Source organism: Cyprinus carpio, chromosome A10 (genome assembly GCF_018340385.1).
Source record: "Cyprinus carpio isolate SPL01 chromosome A10, ASM1834038v1, whole genome shotgun sequence".
NCBI classification, from domain to species: domain Eukaryota; kingdom Metazoa; phylum Chordata; class Actinopteri; order Cypriniformes; family Cyprinidae; genus Cyprinus; species Cyprinus carpio.
The window spans coordinates 2,994,087-3,004,724 of NC_056581.1; the positions used below are offsets into that span (position 1 = coordinate 2,994,087).

General features: G+C 39.0%; 1 protein-coding gene across 1 annotated transcript; it reads left to right on the top strand.

The window, feature by feature from the left end:
- Nucleotides 1-1,490: 1,490 nt before the first annotated feature.
- On the top strand, nucleotides 1,491-10,295 carry LOC109071203 (cortexin-3-like). Its single transcript, XM_042764744.1, has 2 exons — nucleotides 1,491-1,751; nucleotides 8,643-10,295. The coding sequence occupies exons 1-2, from the start codon at nucleotides 1,721-1,723 to the stop codon at nucleotides 8,969-8,971; spliced, it is 360 nt and encodes a 119-aa protein (XP_042620678.1). The 5' UTR covers nucleotides 1,491-1,720; the 3' UTR covers nucleotides 8,972-10,295.
- Nucleotides 10,296-10,638: the final 343 nt, after the last annotated feature.

The following is a 10,638-nucleotide window of genomic DNA, read 5'->3' on the forward strand; positions in this document are numbered from 1 at the left end:
ATAACATCCTGGCAGAAAATGACTAGTACCTTTTCAGTTTCTCCACATATTTTGTTCTTACAGTGTACCTAACTGAACAACAATTATATATACAAGCTAACAACATGCTGTATCATAAATGTGCATTTATTATTGAACATTTGGAACTATTAACTTAATGCACATTTGATGTTTGTACTGTTAAGCATCTTTCTCTAGCTCTCTCCAGGTTGATGTGCTGCTTGGCTGGCTAGCTGTTCAATGGTTTCCTCTTTTTGTGTAATTTACATGCAAATATGTGTCTTTTTTATCATTTGAATCACTTTACAAAAGTTGCCAAAACCTTTTTAAAGATAGCTAAATTTGTTGCTAGGTGCTTTTTGGAAAAAAAAGTTGCTAGGGTAGTCTGAAAAGTTGCTAAATCTAGCAACAGAATTGCTAAATTGGCAACACTGGCACACTTGAGGCATTAGGCCAATCACAACACACTAGATAGCTGGCCAATCAGAGCACACCTCGCTTTTCAAACGATGTGTTTCAGAAGGCGGGGCATAGAGGAGAAACTATAATGTACAGTATGTGGAAAATAATGTTTTTTTTAACCTTGAACCACATAAACACATTGCATTACACCAGATACACAAAATAATGTTCTTTTTAGCAGCATCATATGACCCCTTTAATTATATATTTGTTCATATAAGAACATTACACAACGGCTAAATTTAAGATAGAATTCCACTAAATGCTTATCAATGTTAGTCTATTTGTTTACACTGCTGCTAATATCTGTCCTGTGCACTCACTGAGCGCTCTCTTCTCCCTGTCATCACTGGACACGCCCCTTACTGCTGATTGGCAGCGAGTGTGTTTTGGGACTCGGTCAGACACTGTGGTCAGAAGCGTTTTTTTAAATATTGCTTATTGCTTAGTGCACCTTTAAGTGTTTTTCTACATTGAATATGTGCAGTTTCTCATGTTGTAACATCTAATTTATTTGATTTTATTCAACCCAAAAATATTAACCTAATCACCCTTCATTTGGTTACAGTGATAAAATTAAATTTATGGGTTAGATCAGGTAGAAATAGTCCCTAAGATAACATTCGCAGGTTTGCACTTCTTATTAGCGTACCATAAAATCTGCAAGTTTTGTTGTTGTTGTTTGTAAATACCAATTGACCTTAAGGAGAAAATATGCTATCTGTTGCAGATTGAATTGTTCTTAATTTTATTCATTCAGTTTTAAGTACGCTTCAAATTCAGTCTGGGAATTCTTCATTTTAGCGAATTGATTCCTTTGAACTGTTCCAAATATTTAAAATAAAGTATTACGTCGCTTCGGAGGGGGTGCAATAAAATAAAATAAAATTAAATAAAATTAAATTAAATTAAATTAAATTATTAAATTAAATTAAATTGTAAGTTTGCTCCTAAATAAGAGATCTAAGAGTTCGGTTCAGACCGAAACGATTCATCCAAATGAATCAATTCGGTTCGGAACCAACACCACGGCAAGATTCACTCACGCTCACACACAGTTGAGGCGCGAGGCGCGTCCGTGTGCGCCGCAGCGTCGCGTTCACGCCTCTACAAGAAGAAGCAGTATTATTTCTTCCATTATAATTTTAAACTGACAGGTGAATCGTTCGGTGTCGGCTCCCTGTCCGCCGTCTGTGGACTGATGTGGATGTGACGCTAGAATGGGCGAATTCCGCTGGATTTGACTCTAACTGTGGAAATGGATCCCACATTCTCACTTGGAGACAAAGGTGCGAGTCAAATATCATGAAATATCATTCACTAGTGGTCATCTGCATATCTAATCGATATGTGATTGATTATTTCATTGTCTTCGATTGGTGTTTGTGTCGACTCTCGTCATTTCACTTGTTGATCGATCATGACACAAGCAGATTGTTGACATCCATTGATTGTTGCAGATCAATAACGCTCTTGTTTCCCCGGAAGAGCGCTGTCGGTGGAGATGACACACTGCAGAAGAGCACACTAGTTACACCATCTGACTGCAGCAAAAGGGTGTCGCCTGAGCACAAGTTCACATCTCTCTCATTCATTCATTGTGCGCTTCTCTGTCGACCTGATAGAGCCTCGCAGTTACAGCAGTGTGTGATATAGAGCCACCCGAATGATAATTCACCTGTGATCAGGTCATTGATTTCTTCTCGCAGTAATGAGTCTGAACATCTCGTGCAGCAACTTTCACAGTAACACTACCTGTGTGTGTGTGTGTGTGTGTGTGTCAACCACAGCCTGCTTTTTATTCTTATTTTGCTTGCATATTAATACAATTAACCAGGAAAAAAAGTCATCAAAAGTTAAAAATTTGCAGTGATATAATGGTAATTACACATTATGAGGTGAACGCGTGTGTGTGTGTGTGTGTGTGTGTGTGTGTGTGTGTGTGTGTGTGTGTGTGTGTGTGTGTGTGTGTGTGTGTGTGTGTGTGTGTGTGTGCTTATGCAGAATGCAGATGATTCTGTTTTCATGTAAACTGCAGTTGAAGTCCATGTCTCTACACTAAATCTTTATATGAGTAATTTAGACAGATAACACAGAGGTGAAGTGTTCATCTCGGCTGTTTATAATAGAGACGCAGTGACTTCTGCATTACACACTACTGAAGTGAACATACTACATCTCTCTCGCTCTCTCTCTCTCCTGCTCACCCTTACTGCAGTAAAATTTGCATTTATTCACTTCTTATAGGAAACTCTGACCCATTGAATTACTGGTTTTCGGAGCATCACACATTCCATATTCCTCTTGTATGTACACAATATTTTCCAGATGTAGTCTGTCCATTTTGTGTCTTTTATTAGAGCTCAGCAGCTATATTTTTGTGTTCCAGAGGTCAGAAATGAAGGCTGTGGTAGATTTTGCTTTGTCGTGCATAGATCTGAGCACAGATGACACCAATCAATGTCCTGCACTGTCTGCAGTGAATAAGTTATTACAGTTTCAGCTCCTCACTTGGCAGAAGGTGTGTGAGAGCAGATATCAGGATGAAGGTAAAACATTTGTTAATTAACTTCATGAGCATCATAAATAGTATCATCCATAATGGGTCAAAACTTAACTAATGATCTAAATCCGTCATTGGTCTCATGTATAGCCTGGCATCACCACACAACTTGTTGAATTTACAAGACAATGTTATCTTGAAATAACTGTTAGAAAAGTGCATGTAGCATTAGTCAGCCGAGGATTAAAGATGCAGTGTTGAGAAAACAAGCATCCAAATGCTTTTTAGAATTCAAGAAAAAAGTAATTAGGGAGAATCAGTGAATTAACTGCCAATTCGCTTTGTGAATAACGTAATCAAGTAATCAATAAAATAACTGTAATCTGATCATGATTATTTTAAAATGCAGTATTATCTGATTACAGCTAGTTTATTTCTGGAAACTGATTACATAATGCAGATTACATGTAACCAGTTATGTGCAGCACTGAGCACAGACGGGTGCATTCGACTCGTGTGCACTACCTAGTGGACTCTTCTGTTTGAGTATTCTCAAATCTGGGCTCACAAATGTAGAAATCAAATCGTCATTGATCTTTTGATGTTTAACAGGTGACTGTGTTATAAAAGCACACTGTACGGTTCAGACCTACATGATCAAGGCGTCTTTAACCTCCAGCTGGTGCATGTTAGTGATACTACAACACATTCACATGGAATAAAAAGATTTCTGCTACGTTTTCTAGTTCGTAGCTGTGGAAGAACATGGTCTCTGCCGACCTTCTAAAGGATTCTAACCTTTGGGAAATGGCTCTTTATTTTTAATGAAGTGCCTGATCATGTCAGTATGGGCTTAATTATTTATGTCACATTTGCATATGAGCTTTGTAAACAGACTTTTAATGAAAGTTGGACACAACCACAGTGCCAGTCCTAGACTTCTAGGGGCCCTAAGCAAAACTTTGTCAGAGGCCCTCATCAGTGTGTAAGATTGAAGAACCTCAGACCCTTTGATCTTCTGAGATACGGACAATACACACACAATCTGTCTCGACATCTCACTGAGAGAAGATGAGGGAAAAGTCCCTTCTCACCTATACTTCTGTTCATACACTTCCTTCACTCCGCTCACTCAGAATGATCAACAGCATAATATAATGTTCTACATGAATGGAGGAGTCTGAGCATTTAAGTGAATGTTACCAGAAGATCAGGGTCTTCTGTAGTCAGATGAGTTCGTAGTGTGTAGTGTGTCCACACACTTTATATTATGTATTTTCCTGAAGTCAGGTATGCATCTTTTACTCTCAGATTTATCTTAAGAATTTGATGTCCTGTATTGATTTGATATCTCTGAATTGACTAAGCAATTGGCATAATACATATTTACCCGACTGACAATAAATTGTTACATTTGTTTTATTCTGGCTTACTCTGACATTATTTTCTCAAGTAGATTAAGTGAAGGCATATGTTTCTACAAATCTGCAGTTGCATAAACTATGGAGGGGCTAGACAAAATACTAAACAAGTACCAGCAAACATCATACAACAAACCACAAACTACTATCAATAAACCATCTTTATTCAATCAACATAATTAAATTTGTAACAAAATTAGATTTAGGGTGCGATTTGCCAGGGGGGATGGGGGGGGTTCCCCCCCTCTGGTCTTTGCATCCCTGCCTCTGCTGAATAACTTTTATCCCCGGTGGGGATAAAAACATCATGCAAACCTGCTCTGACGTCCCGATCTGAATCAAATGATTCGCGATATGCGATCCGATCTCAGTTTAATAAAACTGAGATCACACTAAATACAATTTCCTTCGTATTAAAAACATTTCATAAAAAATTTGAAAAGCATCCCCCCCTCTGTTTTTTTCACAAATCGCACCCTGGTTAGATTAACTATAGGGGGCAAGAAAAAAACACTATTGAAGTATTAGCGTATTTCATAGTGATGGACATAACCTCTGATTATTGTTTGAGCTTTAACTAAGTTGGTAACAGTGACTGTAAGGGGGTAAACAGAACCACTATTAAATAGTAGTCATAACCTCTGACTAATGATCAGACTGGAGAGTTTGTGATCGTGAAATCTGCATACACTGGCCAGTGCAAGATATATAAAATATAATGGAGAGTTATGTATGACAGTTAAAATATAAAAAAATAAATTTTAAAAAAAAACTTATATATAATAAAATTGTAAACAAGTTAGAATTTAACTTATATTTAATAAGTTTGCGCACTGAAAAGACCAAACATGCAGGAAGCACCTCCATTGGTACAATTGCCTCCATCTTAAAAATTCATTCAAAAACACACAAAAATTAACAAAAACCCAAAAAGTTACCCCAAACCAAATCCATTCTTCAACAAAAAACACACAAGTTCACACTGACATATAATTAGCTGAAGTATATAATGCATATTTGGCGTGCTGTCCGGGGAAGGGCTCCGAGCTCAAGAATGGCCCGAATCTAGAGTACCCCCCACTACATCAGTGTAAAATGAACTCTAAGTGGAGGAGATGGGGTGGAGGGGGGATGCTGATAAACCGTCAATGGATAGGGGTAAGTCAGCTGTATTTATACCCTAGTGTTGATTATCTTAAGTGAGCTCCACCTGTGCTAATTAGGCTAAGTATCTCACGTGCTCCTCGCGAACCTTGTTAATAAAACATCATTTCATTGTCAACAAACAACAGTGAGTTGAAACAGTCAGTAAAACAATGAAAAACATGAAATACAATAGAAAAAGATACAAATTAAATAAACAATTAAGCTTACTTAAAATAAAGCCTACTGTACAGCAACTAAATAATGTAATCAAATGTAAAATAATGCTGCATAGTCTTCACTGTATGAATTAAATATACATTGATTCTTATTAAAGTAACTAAAGTTATTCAGTCAAGAGCAGTAAATGATTCTCTCGTTTCCTGATGTTTGATTAACATTGAATGACAGAGACAGCAGCAAGTTTCTTAGGCTGCTGTCACTTTAAGAACAAATGTACAGATCTAATTTACTGACAAGCATTTGATTACTTTCCCAAAATGTTTATGTTCACTTAAGACATAACTGACCGCATATAAGGGAAAACTTGCAGAGACAGCAGTCTGACGGACAGTTTTTTGTGTGTATTTGTTCGTTTAAATGCACACACAGAGTAGAGGTCTACACGGAGGACCCGAGACCCGAGCACCTATCACCACACCTTTGATCCTAAATTTTAAATAGCCATATGTCAAATAATAAGTCCGGGTCCGGGTCGGGTCCCAATCTTTTACTTCATGCACGGGCTCTGTTTAACATTGTGTGTAATATCTGAGTCGTTCAGACTCGGAGAACACCCGGCCGTTATCAGAGTCAGTCAGTGCTGTGCATGTGTTGTTTTGTATCTTTCAACTTGTAAAATTAGGATGAGAAAAGTGTGAGTCGGTAATTTAAAATAAGGTGGGGAAAAAAACCCACAATGCAATGACTTTAGCTTTGACAATTGGCGGGAAGTCGCTTTGCAGTCTCTCCAATATTAATAATAATATTATGAATAAACCGTCATGTTGTTATATCTAAAGTTTTTGCTCAGACTTGGCTCAGAGAACACAGAGATGATAGCAAAAAAGTGAAGCTAACGTCAGCATCCATGGCACTGGATGAGCAGTCGTTATTATAATCCATGGGCAAACTGTCTAAATTATTATGCAAGTTGACTCGAGATACAAAACATGCAAAACAGCAAAGTCGCATTTGTCACCGTGACAGCAAGTGGATTTTGAAGCTGGAATAATGAGTAGATTAAGCAAGAGAGGAATAACATGGATGGAAGTTTCTTGGCGAGGAGGATTGTGTGCATCACAGTCAGGTACAAGGGAGAAGGCTTCTTACATTAGGTAAGACAAAAAGTTTCTTTTTTACAACTTGTTTATTGACTTGTTAATAGCAATTTGCTGTGGAATATGTGCCGATCGGGTCCAGTCGGGTCTCTGTCTTCCCTGACGGGTTCGGGTACAGCTTCCAAATAATTAACGATCCGCGCCAGTTCCGGGTAGTACATTTTTGACATTTCTTGGTTCTGCATGGGTCCAACTTTCAAAATAATAGACGGGTCCGGGTTGCTTCAGTGTAGCAAATTTACGGGTCTTTTCGGGCTCTAACCCAAAGTAGTCTATGCTTGTCCACGCCATCTGAGGATCAGTGTTTTTTCTAGTATCGAGTATGTCCAGCAGGTTACATGATGTGACTGATTTGGAAGAGCAACAATGCACCGCTTTAAAGAATTGTCAGTTACTTCAGTTTACATTTATGCACTTAACAGATGCTTTTATCCAAAGCGACTTACAGTGCATTCAGGCTATACATTTTTTTTAACAGTATGTGTGTTCTCTGGGAATCGAACCCATGACCTTTTGCGCTGCTAACGCAATGCTCTACCACTGAGGCACAGGAACACTTCAGTTCAGTGCAAGTTCAGCCAAAACTCCTCTTATGATCATTGAAACCATCTATACTTTATAATGACATTGTTACATTGTGTCTGCATATGTTGGTTATGATGAGCAGGTTTGGTGAGTATGTAAGCTTGCCCTGAACCAAACTCTGGTCGTGTGTTCAACACTGGCTACAATGCCCAGTGCTGAGAAAACACATTGTTAAAGGGACTTTAGAGGATGTAGATGTACTGTAAAGAACACTGTAATCCACACCTTCCACATCACAGCAACTGCGTTTCAACACTTCCACGTGTATAAGTGCTGCAGGGATGACGTATTCTTGTAGGCCAAAACAGAGTTAGCATTTTAGCATTTCCGTTTCCATTACTGCAAAGTCAATGGGTTTTTGAGTGAGTATTTGGTTAAAGGCCTGAAATAAGGTATGTAATGAACACAAGCTCAAGATATTTTGTGTATGTTTTATTCTACTACATACATAAAATACATCAGTATTGCCTCCTTGTTTTTTTTTTTTTTTTTTAAAAAGCTTTTACTTGTCTTGAAAAAGCAATTGCTACAACTGTTGAAAAAAGCTGAAAAGGTTAAAATTAGCAAACAGATGCCAAACTACTATATTTAACTGCTGTTACCACTGTTTCATAATAAACACTCAAAAAAATCTTTGATACAAACACTTCAATTGCAACAAGGTAATTTTCATCAAATATATATATATTACAGAACTTTACGTGGTAACGTGTAGTGTACTCTTAGCTAGAAAAACGTGTTTGTTTCTTCATGTACTGTTTTACTGATTCATCTGAAGAAGAGCAGTGACCTTCACTGCCTGTCCATTCTGGGATCTGTTTGTTTGCTATGTAGAACGTCTGAATTTGATTTTTTAAAGCAATGCCTGCTAATATACATGAAATCTTATCTCAACAAGACATGTTTTTAAAAGCATTCTGATTGGTTGACTCGTTTGGCAGAGCCAATGTGTTTTTTTTTCGGATGTGGCCCATCGTGAGTAATCGACTCATTCATTGTGTGTGCAAATCTACGTAATCCTGTGAAAGTGTGGCCTCAGGAGGCTGCCTTAGGTCACTTTTCTGCTTGGGTTTGACAGTTGCTTGCAGCTATTTAGTGAGAAAGCTACAGTGGAAAAGAATCATGCATCACAGGTTTGATCATTCTCTGTCTCTGTGTGTGTGTGTGTGTGTGTGTGTGTGTGTGTAGATGAGGTCCATGTGGAGGATGTGGGGCCCCTGCGCCTGAGGATGCGTGAGCGTCTGCTGTGGGACGAGCCGCTGCAGATCTCCTGGCTGATGGAGGCCGAGCCGTTCACCTCCTCCCTCCAGACGGGGGGTCCTGTGGCGGGCGCCGGCATGACCCTGGAGCAGAAGACCACCTTTGCCTTCGTCATCTTCCTCTTTGTCTTCCTCTGCATGCTGATCGTGCGCTGCTTCCGCATCCTGCTGGACCCCTACCGCAGCATGCCCACCTCCACCTGGGCAGACGGTCTGGACGGCCTCGAGAAGGGCCAGTTTGATTACACACTGGCATAGAGACACACACACATACGGTGATGAAGACACACACTCCCGCAGAACGCTGGGCATCCTGGAGCCACACACAAACACATGACACTGTGTAAAAAATACATCAAGAAAACAGTAATTCTGCATATGAGCAGCTCTGCCACAAGCTTGTGGAGACGACTCACACACTCACACACACACACACACACACACACACACACACTGCCATCCTCACATACAAGATGTTGTTTCAGAAAGAGAGTGTGCTGTGCTTTATTCCAGGCCGAGTGGATCTTGAGCTCTTATTAGCGCTGAGACACAGGGTAGCCCTCTTTTATATCCTCCTAAATACAGCCCTCGTTTCCTCATGTATCTGTGCTGTCGTTAACTGCCAAGTACAAATCTCTAGAAGAGACCGTTTATAAGCACTTCATAAACACTTATGACGCTTTTGTCAAAATAGCCTTAAAAAAAATACAAAAAAAAAAAAAAACCTGTACTGTAATCGGCCACTGTCAAAGTTTACATGATTCATTACTGGCATTACTGCAGTGCTTCTGGTCTAGCTGATATGAATACACAGTTAGGATAGGCTATTAGATGCACATCTGAAAGCTCATTCATGGTAGGAACTGCAGGATCAGTCAGCCTTAGCACAATAAATACTCTGATCTTAGATCACGTCTTTACCTGTATACTCTTAGGCTGTAGTTTCGTAAGCCTTAACCCGCGAAGCTGCCATCTGGAGACGCGTCATAATGTGAAGTTTCACAAGCCATTTGAGCCGAACGCTAATCTTGAAAATCCATGTTCTGTGAGCTGATAAACTCATACCAGTAATGATGTGGAGGCTCCTCTGCCCTGTCGATCGTAGCTCATCTCACCGATGATCGTGATGATTTGTGTTGCACTACTTCATCGTACCTGCTGTCACTGTGAACGAGTCAACGAGCTTTAGAGCACTTAGTAAAGGATGATTTATAAATGTCATGACAAAGATTTAACAACCATTCAAACGCTGATAGCTTTGAAAGACTGAAAATGCTGGGGTTGGAGTGAACAGACAGTTTTCATCGATCCTCATGAAGCACTGATACAAAGCCCTAAACAGCTCTGCCTGTGAGTTTCTGTATAGTATGTGGAGCCTCAAATCAATGAGAATTTGTATTTAGACCTTCATACTGTTTAGAAATAAATGTCTGTGCTGTAAAACAGAGGAATAATAAATCTAGGAAACCAAGCACCAGTATATTCAAACCAAGATGATTCTGAATTATGATGCTTTGTTTTATTAGTGTCACAACCTCATTTGTGTTTCAAAGAGATAGTTAATAAAACATTTCCAAAGCAGTTTAAATGTCATTTCCTGTTTTATTGTCATCAGTCATTACATCATTACGTAAGCCATTGCTTAGGTGATAAAAAATCACCTATTTTATGTTAAATGACTGAAATAAGGTCTGTGGTGAACACAAGCTGAAGAATCTTGTGAAAGTTGGGTAGAAAGTATGTGAGAATTATCATTTAAGAATCATAAGCTTTTGTTGGCCACAGAGTTTTTTTTTTCTCAGTAATCCAAAGGCCAGTTGGGTTTGAGTCAAGGGAACCAGACTAATACTAACTTCTGAGTTGGCCCACAAAAATATGTCATCACCACAGCTCTTTTGTTCAGGGAAACTAAAGAGGCTAAAGTG